The 16,209-nt window shown below is 46.6% G+C and overlaps 1 protein-coding gene across 2 annotated transcripts in view; it reads right to left on the minus strand.

Moving 5' to 3' along the window:
• VIPR1 (vasoactive intestinal peptide receptor 1) overlaps positions 1 to 16,209 on the minus strand; it is a 409,687-nt gene that overhangs the window by 181,034 nt on the left and 212,444 nt on the right. For both annotated transcript variants that reach the window (XM_073629489.1, XM_073629491.1), the window contains one exon: positions 13,900 to 14,013. In XM_073629489.1, the coding sequence (XP_073485590.1) occupies positions 13,900 to 14,013 (114 nt within the window). The remainder of the gene's footprint in view (positions 1 to 13,899; positions 14,014 to 16,209) is intronic.

The raw sequence follows: 16,209 nt of genomic DNA on the forward strand, positions 1-16,209 counted from the left end.
TGGTGCTCAGACACACCCAAAGTCTCCCATGCATCTTCTCTGCTCCCGCTGGTCACCTACAGTCTTCATTGCATCCCCGCAGCTCCCGCTGGTCACCTACAGTCTTCATTGCATCCCCGCAGCTCCCGCTGGTCACCTACAGTCTTCATTGCATCCGCGCAGCTCTCGCTGGTCACCTACAGTCTTCATTGCATCCCCACTGCACCCGCAGCTCCCATTGGTCACCTACAGTACAGTCTTCATTGCATCCCCACTGCATCCGCAGCTCCCGTTGGTCACCTACAGTCTTCATTGCATCCCCACTGCACCCGCAGCTCCCGTTGGTCACCTACAGTCTTCATTGCATCCCCACTGCACCCACAGCTCCCGTTGGTCACCTACAGTCTTCATTGCATCTCCATGGAACCCGCAGCTCCGGCTGGTCACCTACAGTCTTCATTGCATCCCCACTACACCCGCAGCTCCCGTTGGTCACCTACAGTCTTCATTGTATCCCCACTGCAGCCGCAGCTCCAGCTGGTGACCTACAGTCTTCATTGCATCCCCACCGCACCCCACCCGAAGCTCCCACTGGTCCCGCACCCGCAGCTCCCGTTGGTCACCTACAGTCTTCATTGCATCCCCACTGCACCCACAGCTCCTACTGGTCACCTACAGTCTTCATTGCATCTCCATGGAACCCGCAGCTCCTGCTGGTCACCTACAGTCTTCATTGCATCCCCACTACACCCGCAGATCCCGTTGGTCACCTACAGTCTTCATTCACTGTAGGTGACCAGCTCCTGCTGGTCACCTACAGTCTTCATTGCATTCCCACCGCACCCCACCAGAAGCTCCCACTAGTCACCTACAGTCTTCATTGCATCCCCACTGCACCCACAGCTCCCACTGGTCACTTACAGTCTTCATTGCATCCCCACTGCACCCACAGCTCCCACTGGTCACTTACAGTCTTCATTGCACCCACAGCTCCTACTGGTCACCTACAGTATTCATTGCATCTCCATGGAACCCGCAGCTCCTGCTGGTCACCTACAGTCTTCATTGCATCCCCACTACACCCGCAGCACCCGTTGGTCACCTACAGTCTTCATTGTATCCCCACTGCAGCCGCAGCTCCAGCTGGTGACCTACAGTCTTCATTGCATCCCCACCGCACCCCACCCGAAGCTCCCACTGGTCACCTACAGTCTTCATTGCATCCCCACTGCACCCACAGCTCCCACTGGTCACTTACAGGCTTTATTGCATTCCCACTGCACCCACAGATCTCACAGGTCCTCAGCTGCACCCACAGTCTCAGCCTCCACAGCACCTGTGCTACTTTCACAGTCTCTGCTGCACTTGCACTGCACCTGCAGTCTCTGCTGCACCCAGCTCGCTGCACTTCCGCTTCGCCCACAGATTCCATTGCATCTCAGCTGCCTTTGCATCCTCCGCAGCACCCACTGCTCTGCCTTCAGCCCCTATGTCTGCAGGTACCTCTGGGACACCTACTGTCTCCACTGCGTCTCTGCTGCGCTCACAGCCCCACTGGACCTCAGGCAAACCTAGAGTCTGCCCTGCATCTCCACTGCAACCGCAGGTCCCCAGCTGCACTCCTTGTCTCTTTCCCTATTGGACATCTGTAACACCTACAGTCTTCATTGCATTCCCACTGCACCCACAGCTCTCACAGCTCCTCAGCTGTGCGTGCAGCTGAGGAGCATCTCCACTGCACCCGCTGCTCCAGATCGTCTTCAGCTCCACTTATTGTCTCTGTCTCCATTGAACCTCTATAACACCTACAGTCCTCATTGCATACCCACAGCTCTCGCAGCTCCTCCGATTCTTTCACAGTCTCTGCTGCACTTCCACTGCACCGGTAATCTCTGCTGCACCCAGCAGCATCCATAATTCTTGCTGCACGCACTTCCGCTGTGCCCACAGACTCCATTGCATCTCAGGTGCCTTTGCATCCTCTGCAGCACCAACTGCTTTGCCCTCAGCCCCTACATCTGCAGGTACCTCTGCAACACCTACTGTCTCCACTGCATCTCTGCTGATCTCTCTGTCCCCACTGCATCTCTGTAACACCTACAGTCTTCATTGAATTCCCACTGTACCCGCTGCTCTTGCAGCTCCTCTGATAATTTCACAGTCTCTGCTGCACCTGTAATCTCTGCTGCAGCCAGCAGCATCCACAGTTCTCGCTGAAATCCCACTGTGCCCACAGACTCCATTGCATCTCAGCTGCCTTTGCATCTTTTGCAGTCCCTATGTCTGCAGGTACCCGTTGGATGACCTGGGGGCAGCCTTCAGCTGTACCCAAACTCCCACAAGGCAAGAAATATGTCACCAGCACACCAGGGAACTCCATAAAAGGGTCCAACTCTTTACTGACTGATCATATCTCGGCAGAAGATAGCAACGTTTTAGAGCCACGCAGAAGCCCTTCATCAGGCACATGGCCATGATGTGATTAATCAATAAAGCATTTGGCCCTTTTATGGAGTTCCCTGGTGTGCTGATGACATATTGCTTGCCCTGAAGTCCTTCCAGGTCTCCAGACAGTGGTCGCTACAGCACCCACTCACTCTTCAGCCATTTTAAGGAATGTGTGTGTTGGGGATATTGCCTCAAAATCCCACAAGGGGGTCCCTGGTGGACCAAGAGTAGCCACACAGAAGAGTGAGCAGTCTCTGTGGCAACAAGCCCCTTGTGTGACAGCATTGGGCAGATGGCAGGTCCTCTTTATAGAAGCATTGTGGGTCTATTAGACCCCCCGATATCTCCCGTCCTCCACAGCAGCAGACATTTTTGATTTGATTATTTTTACAGCACTTAATAAGAACTATTTGATTCGATTCTTTTTAAGATTTTTATGGACTATTTTATGAACTGGATTTGGCACATATAAAATTTTTATGTATTGTCATATATGTAGGGCTTTTTTTCGGCGGGAACGCTGGGGGAATGCAGTTCCAGCACCTCCAGCAAGCACCACATGTATGTAAGGACAAGAAGTGCTGAGTTTATTGACGCTGGCTGCAGTGGGATCTATTGTCATTGGAGGGAATCTATTTTTTGCGGGGAAGGGAGGGGAAATTATTGTTGCTGGCAGGGCTGGACTGGGACAAAAATTTGGCCCTGGACTTCATCCAGACTGGCCCACTTTAAATTTGAGTGTCCCCCCCCCCCCCTTGCATCAGAGTGTCCCCCCCTTGCATCAGAGTGTCCCCCCTTGCATCAGAGTGTCCCCCCCTTGCATCAGAGTGTCCCCCCTTGCATCAGAGTGTCCCCCCTTGCATCAGAGTTTCCCCCCTTGCATCAGAGTGTCCCCCCCCTTGCATTAGAGTGTCCCCCCCCTTGCATTAGAGTGTCCCCCCCTTGCATCAGAGTGTCCCTCCCTTGCATCAGAGTGTCCCCCTCTCCTCCCCCTCCCACATGTACTCACTCACAGCTCTCCAGAATGAAGGCAGCTTCTCGGTCCTCTCTCCAGTCATGTGACAACTGATAAGGGGAGAGAGGAAGAAAAGTCTGCCGGCTGTCTGTCTCCCCCTGTAGGCTGGAGGGAGCAGAAAGCCTAATCCACACTCCTGCAAGTGTCGGCAGCTGCTCCTTGGTGACAGGAGTGAAATCATGATCTCTCACTGTCAGTGAGGAGCGGCTCCAAGACTGCGCCTGACCGGCCCACTGAGCCATCGGCCCACCGGGAAACTCCCGGTAGTCCCGATGGCCAGTACATGCCTGGTTGCTGGGGAAGCCTACTGTTGCTGGAGGGGATATGAATTTGCAGGGGGTGGCAGTGGGATGTGGTAGGGGGTCTTGGTTGTCTATCATTGCTGGGAGGGGGTCTATTGTTGCTGCAGGGGGGTCTATTGTTGCTGGGGGGGTCTTATGTTGCTGGGGTCAGTTGTTGCTAGGAGGGATCTACTGTTAATGGAGGAGTCTATTGGTACTGCCTGCGGGGAGATCTGTTGTTTCTGCTGGGGGTCTATTGTTGTTGGGGGATATTGTGTTGCGAGTGGTCCATTGTTGTTGGGGGGGATCTTTTGTTGGCTGCAGGGGATTTTTTATTTACTGCTTTTCTTATTATCATTAACATATTCCATAGGAATTACTTAGTACCACAAATGTTACTCGGTTCTGTATTATCTAAAAGGGGTGGTACTGGGGAGGTGGATAGGGGGTGGAACCAAGGAACAGTGCTCGGAAGTGGGTAGGGGGTGGAACCAAGGAACAGTGATTGGAGGTGGGTATAGGGTGGAACTAAGGAGCAGATATCGGAGGTGGGTAGGGGGTGGAACCAAGGAACAGTGCTCGGGGTGGGTAGGGGGTGGAACCAAGGAACAGTGCTCGGAGGTGGGTAGGGGGTGGAACCAAGGAACAGTGCTCGGAGGTGGGTAGGGGTGGAACCAAGGAACAGTGATCTGAGATGGGTAGGGGGTGGAACCAAAGAACAGTGCTCGGAGGTGGGTAGGGGGTGGAGACAAAGGATGACTCTGAAAACGGAAGTTCCTGCACCTATTCTCTGGGGAAAAAAAAAGTATTGCATATATGTACAGTGGGGCAAAGTGTGACCATATAAATGCTCAAAAAAACAATTCAAAAATTTGTGTCTACACAAATAAATAAAATTACAAACTCAGAAATTCATCACTATTGGTGCATAAAATAAATAGATCCCTAAATATACAGTGGGGCAAAAAAGTATTTAGTCAGCCACCAATTGTGCAAGTTCTCCCACTTAAAAAGATGAGAGAGGCCTGTAATTGTCATCATAGGTATACCTCAACTATGAGAGACAAAATGTGGAAACAAATCCAGACAATCACAATGTCTGATTTTTGAAAGAATTTATTTGCAAATTATGGTGGAAAATAAGTATTTGGTCAATATCAAAAGTTCATCTCAATACTTTGTTATATATGCTGGTATGTTGGCCCATTCCTCCATGCAGATCTCCTCTAGAGCAGTGATGTTTTGGGGCTGTCGCTGGGCAACACAGACTTTCAACTGCCTCCAAAGGTTTTCTATGGGGTTGAGATCTGGAGACTGGCTAGGCCACTCCAGGACCTTGAAATGCTTCTTATGAAGCCACTCCTTCGTTGCCCGGGCGGTGTGTTTGGGATCATTGTCATGCTGAAAGACCCAGCCACGTTTCATCTTCAATGCCCTTGCTGATGGGAGGAGGTTTGCACTCAAAATCTCACGATACATGGCCCCATTCATTCTTTCATGTACACGGATCAGTCGTCCTGTTCCCTTTGCAGAGAAACAGCCCCAAAGCATGATGGTGCCACCCCCATGCTTCACAGTAGGTATGGTGTTCTTTGGTTGCAACTCAGCATTCTCTCTCCTCCAAACACGACGAGTTGTGTTTCTACCAAACAGTTCTACTTTGGTTTCATCTGATCATATGACATTCTCCCAATCCTCTTCTGGATCATCCAAATGCTCTCTAGCAAACCTCAGACGGGCCCGGACATGTACTGGCTCAAGCAGGGGGACACGTCTGGCACTGCAGGATTTAAGTCCTTGGCAGCGTAGTGTGTTACTGATGGTAGCCTTTCTTACGTTGGTCCCAGCTTTCTGCAGGTCATTCACTAGGTCCCCCCGTGTGTGTTCTGTGATTTTTGCTCACCGTTCTTGTGATCATTTTGACCCCACGGGGTGAGATCTTGCGTGGAGCCCCAGATCGAAGGAGATTATCAGTGGTCTTGTATGTCTTCCATTTTCTAATTGTTGCTCCCACAGTTGATTTCTTCACACCAAGCTACTTGCCTATTGCAGATTCAGTCTTCCCAGCCTGGTGCAGGTCTACAATTTTGTTTCTGGTGTCCTTCGACAGCTCTTTGGTCTTCTTCAAAAATTCTTTCAAAAATCAGACAATGTGATTGTCGGGATTTATTTCCACATTTTGTCTCTCATAGTTGAGGTATACCTATGATGACAATTACAGGCCTCTCTCGTCTTTTTAAGTGGGAGAACTTGCACAATTGGTGGCTGACTAAATACTTTTTTGCCCCACTGTATATTTAGGGATCTATTTATTTTATGCACCAATAGTGATGAATTTCTGAGTTTGTAATTTTATTTATTTGTGTAGACACAAATGTTTGAATTGTTTTTTTGAGCATTTATATGGTCACACTTTAGATTTCACATAGACTACCGGTCCTTTAGTAAATGCAGCTGACAGCTCACTTATTTATCTTTTCATGTATTTATCCAGTTGGCGCAGATTATTTCTTTTATATGCAGAATTAAAACGCACTGGACTACACTTGCTGTATTAACGTCTGAAATCTACTTTTTTGTTTTGCTTTTTTAATTTGTTTTGCTTGTTATAATTGCAGCTTGTTCTTTTTTGTAATTTTGTATTGTGTCTATGTATTTTTTTTTTGTGTGTGTATATGCAAATTTTTTCATTAAAAAGAAACCCCCCCCCCAAAAAAATAAAATAAAACACTGGACTGCATATGGTGTACTAAATGTCGTTCTTTTTCCACTTCTTTTTTTTTTTCTGCAGTAAAATATTCAGCCTCTCACTGAACCAGACCACATAACCCCAGTGTCACATGTCACTTGTCTTTTCTCCTTTCCATTAGTGAAAAACAAAAAAACAAAACAAAGAAAAAACAAGTCTGTAAACGGAAAGATCTCTTGCTAAGAGTGGAGCTAAACTGAAAAAGGCCACAGACACAGAATTTTCCACAAACAAAGGTCAGCGCGGAGCACGGCGTCTTGTGACAGCGGGATGGAAAACCTTTTGTCGAGGAGCAGGTTATTCTTTCAAAGCAAATGACTTAATGTGCGCTATTGACGATGATCTCCGGAGAGAAGCTAAAAGGCCGTCTCTTTGTTTTAGATAAGGATGTCCAAAATCAATACGGCTCTGATTTTCAGTGTACATGCTCGGAAAAGGAGGTTGTAACAAATGTGACCCCTCGATGATCGGGGCCTCTTAGATCTTCCTCTTTGGGAATAAATCTCTCTTTTTTTTTTTCGGTTGAATTGAGGTGAGGAGTTGTGGCTGGTGGTGCATTATAATAGGTAAGGTGTATTAGTCTAGCAGAGGGGTCCCCAAACTTTCAAAATAAAGGGCCAGTTTACTGCCCTTCAAGTTTTAGGGGGGCCGGACTTTGGCCATTAAGAGTGGGAAATGGCCTGGCATTGGTGTGATTAAACAATGCCAATGCCATAGGCTTGGTCGGAGCAACTAATTACATCTCTGGTGTCAGTGGGAGGAATAGTGCCCCATCTCTGGTGTCAGTGGGAAAATTAGATCCCTATCTATAGTGTCAGTGGGAGGAATAGTGCCCCATCTCTAGTGTCAGTGGGAAAATTAGATCCCTACCATTGGTGTCAGTGGAAGGAATAGTGCCCCGTCTTTGGTGTCAGTGGGAAAATTAGATCCCTACCATTGGTGTCAGTGGGAGGAATAGTGCCCCATCTTTAGTGTCAGTGAGAAAATTAGATCCCTACCATTGGTGTCAGTGGGAGGAATAGTGCCCCATCTTTGGTGTCAGTGGGAAAATTAGATCCCTATCTATGGTGTCAGTGGAAGGAATAGTGCCCCATCTTTGGTGTCAGTGGGAAAATTAGATCCCTACCATTGGTGTCAGTGGGAGGAATAGTGCCCCATCTCTAGTGTCAGTAAGAAAATTAAATCCCTACCATTGGTGTCAGTGGGAGGAATAGTGCCCCATCTTTGGTGTCAGTGGGAAAATTAGATCCCTATTATTGGTGTCAGTGGGAGGAATAGTGCCCCATCTCTGGTGTCAGTGGGAAAATTAGATCCCTATCATTGGTGTCAGTGGGAGGAATAGTGCCCCATCTCTGGTGTCAGTGGGAAAATTAGATCCCTATCATTGGTGTCAGTGGGAGGAATAGTGCCCCAAGGGCTGGATAAAGGCAAGCAAAGGGCCACATCCGGCCTGCGGGCTGCAGTTTGGAGACCCCTAGTCTAGCAGCAGCATTCATAATAGTCTGAAGGGGGGATAGCCTCTGGAAGAGCCCCTTCACACTGAGCCGCGGGCAGCGTTAGCAGTAAAGCTCCGCAAGTTTTAGCGACGCTTTACAGCTGTTTTAGCGGCGCTATTCGCCCGCTAACAGGGCGCTTTTAACCCCCGCTTGCGGCCGAGGAATGGGTTAAATGCGCCCGTGTAGCGTCGATGCCGAAGCACTTTGCAGGTGCTTCGGCAGCGGTGCCCATTCATTTCAATGGGCAGGGGCAGTGGAGGAGCGGTGTATACACCGCTCCTCCACCACCCCAAAGATGCTGCTTGCAGAACTTTTTTTTTTAACGTCCTGCCAGTGCAACGCCCCAGTGTGAAAGCACTCAAGCTTTCATATTGGGGTGGCAGGGGAGGAGTTTTTCCGGCGCTTTACAGGTGTTATTTTTAGCTCTTTAGAGCCTGAAAAACGCCCCCAGTGTGAAAGGGGTCTAAAGGTAGGCCAATGAGGAGGGAGTCGTAATAGTCAAGGTGGGAAATAAGTTGTTTTGTGGTGTCGTTAGTCAGAAAGGGGCAAATTCTTGAAATGTTGTGGCGGTTAAGGCGGCAAGTTTTAGTCAGTGATTGGATGTGGGGAGTGCAGGAGAAATCAGAGTCTAGGATTATTATTATTATTATACATAATTTATATATCGCCAAGAATTTACACAGCACTTAAAAGGGAGACAATACAATAAAATACAAGAGGATTAAGAGGGCCCTGCTCAGAAGATCTTACAATCTACTAGGGTGGAGCTGGTGATACAAAAGGTTGTAATTGTGGGGAATGAGCTGATGGAAGTGGCAAAAGATTAGTTGGAGACGTGATAGGCTTTCCTGAAGAGATGAGTTTTCAGGGATCACCTGAAGGCAGCAAGAGTAGGAGATAGCTGGACAGGTTGAGGTAGAGAGTTCCAGAGGATGGGAGAGGCTCTGAAGAAATCCTGGATATGTGCATGGGAGGAGGAGAAAATAGAGCTTATGAGTAGGAGGTCTTGAGAGGAGCAAAGAGGACAGTTTGTCTGGTATCTGGAGACAAGATTGGTGATGTAGCTCGGGACAGAGTTGTGAATGGCTTTATATGTTGTGGTTATTATTTTGAATTGGGCGATCGGGAGCCAGTCTAGGGTTTGGCTGAGAAGGGTGGCAGACACTGAGCGGTTGGTAAGGTAGGCGAGTCTGGCAGCAGCATGATAGACTGAAAAGGGGAGGAGCCTATGGAGAGGCAGCAAAATGAGAAGGGAGTTGCAATAGTCAAGGCGAGAGATAACGAGGGAGTGAATGAGTAGCTTGGTGGTTTCATTTGTTAAAGTGGTGTTCCACCCAAAAAAAAAAAAAAAATCCATTAATGTGCCTAAAAAAAAGAAAAAAAAATTTGGATTTTTTTTTTTTTTTTTACTCACCTCCAAATGCCTGTTGCTAGGGGGTCCCTCATAGTCTGCCTCCTTCAGTGCCTGGGCTGGTGACATCACTTCCCCTCGGCACAGGAAGGGCTCAGCTCTGCCCTCTCCCTCTTGTCAATCATATGGGGCACATGACAGGTCCCATATGATTGCGCAGTGGGTGCCCGGCTGTGAAGCCACAGCTGAGCGCCCACAGTTGCAATGCTGGCGCCGCCGAACGGAGGGGGGGCTTCCAATCCCCTGCACCGCTGGACCCTGGGACAGGTAAGTGTCCGATTATTAAAAGTCAGCAGCTGCAGTATTTGTAGCTGCTGACTTTTAATTTTTTTTTTTTTTTTTTTAGTGGGAACTCCTCTTTAAAAAGGGGCGAATTTTAGAGAGGTTACGGAGGTGAAGTCTACAAGCATTGTCAAAAGCTGTGGGGCAGGGAATTCCCCGACTGTAGAAGGGATAAAATCATGTGATGGCTGTGTACTGCCGAACTGGGAGAAACAGCACAGGGGTGGGTTCTAACACTAGTGATCACTGTGATTCGCTATTACAGTGATCACATGATCGGGTGCACACTATGAGCACAAACACAAGTGTGGCGCCACAGAAGAAAGCCCACTTAAGTGACGCTGCATTTAACACTGTAATGGCGCCCCTGACAAACCAAAATGGCACCCAAGGGTGTCACAGCACTCTGGTTGAGAAGGGCTTATCTAGACAGAGTTACTGAAGTTGGAGCGGCAGTTACATTTCATACATGTAAAATGCTGGCTTTATTGATGCAGTGACTTTTGCCATGATAGGTATTGAGATTCTTTCTTCTCTTTTTTTCCAATACATTTTCTATTTAATTATTTTCTTTTAGTTTTCTTTATTGTAATTAACTCATCTACTGTTTCCTTCTTTTTTTTTTTCTTGGAAGCTGTTTAGAATTGGGATATACTTAGCTTTATTTTTATTTTTTTTGTAAGTTTAACGCATACTAGTGATTCCTACGATCACAACCTCTGGGGCAGCCACCCCAAGGTGAAGCATGTGTCTGCTACCTAGTGTAGGGCACCCCCGAAAGAGCAGCTGGTAAATTTGGTCCTATTTCCCACCTCGGACCACACACAGCCAGTCTCACAACTCAAAAGATCGGTCTAGGGGTTTCTTATTGTGTTTTTTTTTTTTTTTTATAGGAGAACAATGAACTTAGATAGGGATGGGGAGCAATGGATACCCCAGAACTGCAAAGCTGTACAATTTGTGGACTGCTTGACTTCTGGCTTCCATGCACAAACTTCTGGCTGCATTGCACAACCCCAAAGAAATGTCCCACTTGATCTCTAGGCTGACCACGATCTGTACTCTTTCCAGAGTCTCAAAGCACCACACTGTCACCCTCTGCAGCACTGGGGTTTTGTACTCACAGGATGATCGATTGCTTCCTGTCGATATTGTCCAGGCTCTTTCTAGTGGGGGAGATGTAAGCTCACATTGCTTCTGGACAACTTGGGCTCTCTGCCACAGCTTCCTCCGGGTTTTCTCCTGACCCAACAGGATCCTTGAACTAGGACTTGTAAATAGGCCCCCCAGCTAGGCCTTGCTGGGAGGTGTCTTCAGGCTGGCGTCCTCCCAGGCTTCTGTCTCGGGGCAGAGCCATTGTACAGGGGTCTCCTCCTGCAGGACTGGACCTAGGAACACTGCTGTTGCTACTCAGGCCTCAAACTACTCATGGGCCCTCCCTCCACCTTCTGGGCACACCTCCCAGGGATTGGCTGGAGTTCCATACATTTTCTGGCCGCTTGTTCTGTTCTCCTCCTACTATGCTTTTAGGAGCCTCAAGAAGACAATGAGAAGTAGCAAAACTAAAGCCTGCAAAACACTGAGCAACCCTAAGCAATCAACCCCTGCTCCACTGTTTACAGAGGAGCTAAACTAAATTTACCTAGCAGCCTAAACTAGGAGGGTGCTACATCAGCTGACCTGATGGATTTCCTCCTGGCGTTCCATATGAGACTGTGACCGCTAATGAACTCTACTTTGCAGAGACTGTACTTTACTCTACTTTGCAAATGGGTGGGGATGCTCGTAATATCCAGCGGTCCTGATGTACTCTCTTCTGGTGTTGCATACGAGGCTGTTAGCTGCTATCAAACTCTACCTTGCAGAAACTTTCAGGACAATCCCGTTGTGGTCTTTCTGAGTTGAATCCATTATTTGTATTCTGAGCTGTTAACCATTGCTGCATAGGCCCAATCAGACATACAGCCACGCGTATATATTTACGTTGGTGGGTCTATCATTACTCTCTTCACGTTGTCACCTACTGGAATATTCCCGTCTATTGGAAATTGTTTTTTTGCACCACTATGAGCGTAATTGGCCTCATTATAAGACACCACTTTGTGCAAATGACCAGAACTTGTTTATCATTTCATGGACTTTGCTACTATGCTGAGGCAATTATATGTAGTTATCAGATTTATGTATGTTCAACTTGGTGGCCTCACTGACCTACTTAGAATGCTACTTAACTCATTGGTGTACATAATACAGAATTTCCACACATGCACTATGATCTTTATCTACCTATGAGAGGAGACTCTGGAGCATAGAAACCTTTGCGGGTATTTGGATCTAACTTAAAATACTGGATATAACTGGGAGTATGAAGAACTAATTATTTTATGAATACTGATGTTCCATGTTTATCATATTTGGAAACCACATCTGTTTCTGTGGCAGTGTTGTGTTATGTACCCTATTATTATCATCTACGATAGAACAGACTGGCCTTGCTCAACCAAGGTTTCTTGGAACCCTAGGGTTCCTCTAGAACAGTGGTTCTCAACTTGTCCTTAGGACCCACTAACAGGCCAGGTTTGCAAGATAACTGAAACACATCACAGGTGATATCATTTTCTGCTCAGGGATTGCAGTATTCTAGTCTGCATCTCCCCCAGGTAATACTTAAAATCTGGCCTGTTAGTGGGCTCTGAGGACAGGAGTTGAGAACCACTGCTCTAGAAATAGCTAATGGTTCCTTATGCAGTGAACGATTTCTGTAGGAGCCCTTACATTTGCAGTCATTCTTCCCGGTGACTGCAAATGTGGGGGTAATTCTTCCTAATACACTCATTGCAGGGGGGGGGGCACTTTCCTCACTGACCCCCAATGACCACCAATATAGGAGGATCCTGCTCCACTGACAACCAATGTAAGGGGACCTTTCGCCACGGACCACCAATGTAAGGAGGACCTGCTCCTCTGACCACCAATGTAATGAGAACCTGCTCCTCTGACCACCAATGTAAGGAGAACCTGCTCCTCTGACCACCAATGTAAGGAGAACCTGCTCCTCTGACCACCAATGTAAGGAGAACCTGCTCCTCTGACCACCAATGTAAGGAGAACCTGCTCCTCTGACCACCAATGTAAGGAGAACCTGCTCCTCTGAACACCCAGGTAAGGAGGACCTGCTCCTCTGACCACCAATATAAGAGGACCTGCTCCTCTGACCACCAATGTAAGGAGGACCTGCTTCTCTCACCACCAGTGTAAGGAGGACCTGCTCCTCTGACCACCAACATAAGGAGGACCTGTTCCTCTGACCACCAATGTAAGACCTGCAGGTGGAGAGCAGAGCTAAAGCCATGTTACACTATCTAGATCAGTTTGGGTCACAGTGAGTCTTTCGTAAGTACGATCGGTTGCCATGCTTTCTGTAGCACAATGTAGCCGACAAGCGTGGGGGGGATTTACTAAAACTGTACTGTAAAGTTCTGCACAGATCAGCTCAGCTGCCTGATTTTAATAAATATACCCCATACTGTCCATTTCCTTCTACATTATGGTGCATTAGGAGGCCCATAAAAGTCAAAGGCAGTGCAACAAAATGCTGCCACATATGTTTTTATACACTGGCAACGGGTATCATCAAATTTGTGTCACTATTGCATGTCAACGCACCTCCCTAATGAGACAAAAAAAAAAAAAAAAAAAACACACCCATAGGCACAGGCATAGATCTAAATGGGCCCTAAAAGATTTGCACTTAGCATGAGAAGGAAACAGCAGAGGGCAGCAATTAGGTGCAGTATATGGGGTGGAGGCAGAGAGCCCTATATACTGCACTTAGTTGGCACCCTCTGCTGTTTCCTTTATATATTGCAGAGATCACTTCAGTCTCATTGAGGAGCTGCCACAGATATCTTTGGACCTATGGACTTTTTAGCATAATCCTACACCCCACAGCACATTCCCATGCGTGGTTACGTTGTAGTTTAGCTGTATATCCCGACCTGCACCATTCTTGATAAATCTTTGACTTAGCACGAGGAGCCTTCTGATTCTGGTTTCACTTTACCACCAATTACTCTATTTTTCAGACTTTAGAGGCAATTCCTCCTTCTGACCCACCCTGGTGGAGAAAAAACGTGTGCAGCAGCCATTCCCCGTTCAATTAGAACACCTTTTTTTTTAGGCCAAACAAGCCATTCCTCAGATATCACATCAGCAAATGACCATAGGTATTGACTCACCATTCACGGCAGAGGTAGTGAACATGCTAAAGTATCCCGGACATTGCAACACGACGACCTCTCCGACTGATGCCGATGGCCAGCACGTAATGTTATCCCAAGTTCTCTTACACACTGAAAAACAAAAAGAGAGGTCAAATTAAAGTGGACCGATCATTGCAGGACTGCACTTCACATAACCCACGTCAGTACTAGGTGGCATTCAGGTGATAAGATCTGTAGTTTGGGTACAGGGTTTGCATAAGCGCGCAATTGTCATTCAAAGTGCGACAGCGCTGAAAGCTTAAAATTGGCCTGGGCAGGAAGGGGGTAAAAGTGCCCAGTAGACAAGTGGTTAAATAAACACATTGCATTGAGTTTATTTAACCACTTGCCTACTGGGCACTTTCACCCCCTTTCCTGCCCAGGCCAATTTTCGGCGCTGTCGCACTTTGAATGACAATTGCGCGGTCATGCAAACACTGTACCCAAGACCGAAATTTTATTTAAAAAAAAAAAAAAAAGTTTTCATAATTTGTTCTAAAATTTTGCAAACAGGAAAGTTTCCTCCTTCACTGATGTGCGATGATGAGTCTGCACTGAAAGGTGACACCGATGAGGAGTGCAAAAAATGTGTTCGTTTTATTTTTTTTTTTTGCTTTTTTCAGAAATTCAAAAATTCGAAAATTTGGAAATTCGAAAATTTGGAAATTCGAAAATTCGGATTTTCAAATTTCCGAATTTTCAAATTTCCGAATTTTCAAATTTTGAAATGTCCGAATTTTGAATTTCCGAATTTTGAATTTCCGAATTTTGAATTTCCGAATTCCGAATTTCCGAATTTCCAAACAATGAAGTTCCGAATTTCTGAATTCCGAATTTTCGGAATTCGAAAATTCGAAAATCTGAAAAGAAAGAAAGAAAATCAGTAAAATTTGAAATAATAACTATTAAATTATAGGTATTTGAATTTCAAATTTGGTTGTTTGTGAACGTAACGAATACAAATTTTTCTGAAGCTACGAATTATCCGAAATAACGAACGCCGCATCTAAACAAATGGAATGGAACAAATTAATAATAAATAATAATAATAAAAAAGGTTTTATTATTGTTGTTATTTATTATTATTAGATCGTTACGTTCCATTCATTTAGATGCGGCATTTGTTATTTCAGATAATTCGTAACTTCGGATAAATTCGTATTCGTTACGTTCACAAACAGCCAAATTTGAAAGGAAATTCCAATACCTATAATTTAATAGTTAGTTATTATTTCGAATTTTACTGATTTTCTCTAGTTTTTTCAGATTTTCAAATTTTTGAATTTCTGAATTTTCGAAATCCGAAAATTCGAAATTCGGAAATTCGAAAATTCAAAAATCCGGAAATCCGGAAGTTCGTAATTTCGGAAATTGAAAAATTCGGAAATTTCGGAATTAACGAATTTGTCAAAATTAGTTGAAAAACGAATTCGGAACTAAACGAATTGCACATGTCTAATGGGCAATGATTATCAGTGCAGTCCCACCAGTGCTGCCAATCAGTGAACATGTCCCTTCTACACAAGCTGGTTATCGGCTCCCTTCTCCTCAGCGGCTTCTGTTTAAAACCGCGATCAGCCTCGATTGGACACAGCTGATCGCGTGGTAAAGAGCAGCTGATTGGGGTAAGTGTCGCCCCCCCCCCTCCCCAATGCACGTGGTTGCAGCGCGCTACTGCAAAGCTCAAGGGGTTAAAGCAGGCGGTGAGGAGGCGAGGCTAAATGCTCTCTGAAGAACAATCTGAACTCGGACTGTATTTTAGTGACCAAAACAAGTGTGAACAAGCCCTAAAACCATCAGTTGTAAATAAAAGAGATAGCTCCATAAGGTGGCATGCACCTTGTTGGACTTAAAAAGTAGTTCTAAAGCTTCAAGGCACAACGCCTCCTCGCCGCTTATTAAATGCTCTCTGAAGAGCAATATGAATGCGGATTGCCCTTCGGCGACCAAAACAAATGTGAACAAGCCCTAAAACCCCAACCACACCAAGGGCGTTTTGCAGGCGCTATAGCATTAAAAATAGCACCTGCAATCCGCCCTCAAACAGCTGCAGCATTGTCTGGCAGGACGGGAAAAAAAGTCCTGCCAGCAGCTTCTTTGGAGCGGTGAAGGAGCGGTGTGTTTACCGCTCCTCCACCACTGCTCCCCATTGAAATCAATGGGGCAGCGATGGGATACCGCCGGCAAAACGCCGCTATTGCGGCGCATTGCTGGAGGTTTTAACCCTTTCGGATTTGCGGCGCATTTCAGGCGCTAGCGGGGCGCTTTTAACCCCCGCTAGCGGCT

This window comes from Aquarana catesbeiana, linkage group LG05 (assembly GCF_042186555.1).
Source record: "Aquarana catesbeiana isolate 2022-GZ linkage group LG05, ASM4218655v1, whole genome shotgun sequence".
Lineage (NCBI taxonomy): Eukaryota > Metazoa > Chordata > Amphibia > Anura > Ranidae > Aquarana > Aquarana catesbeiana.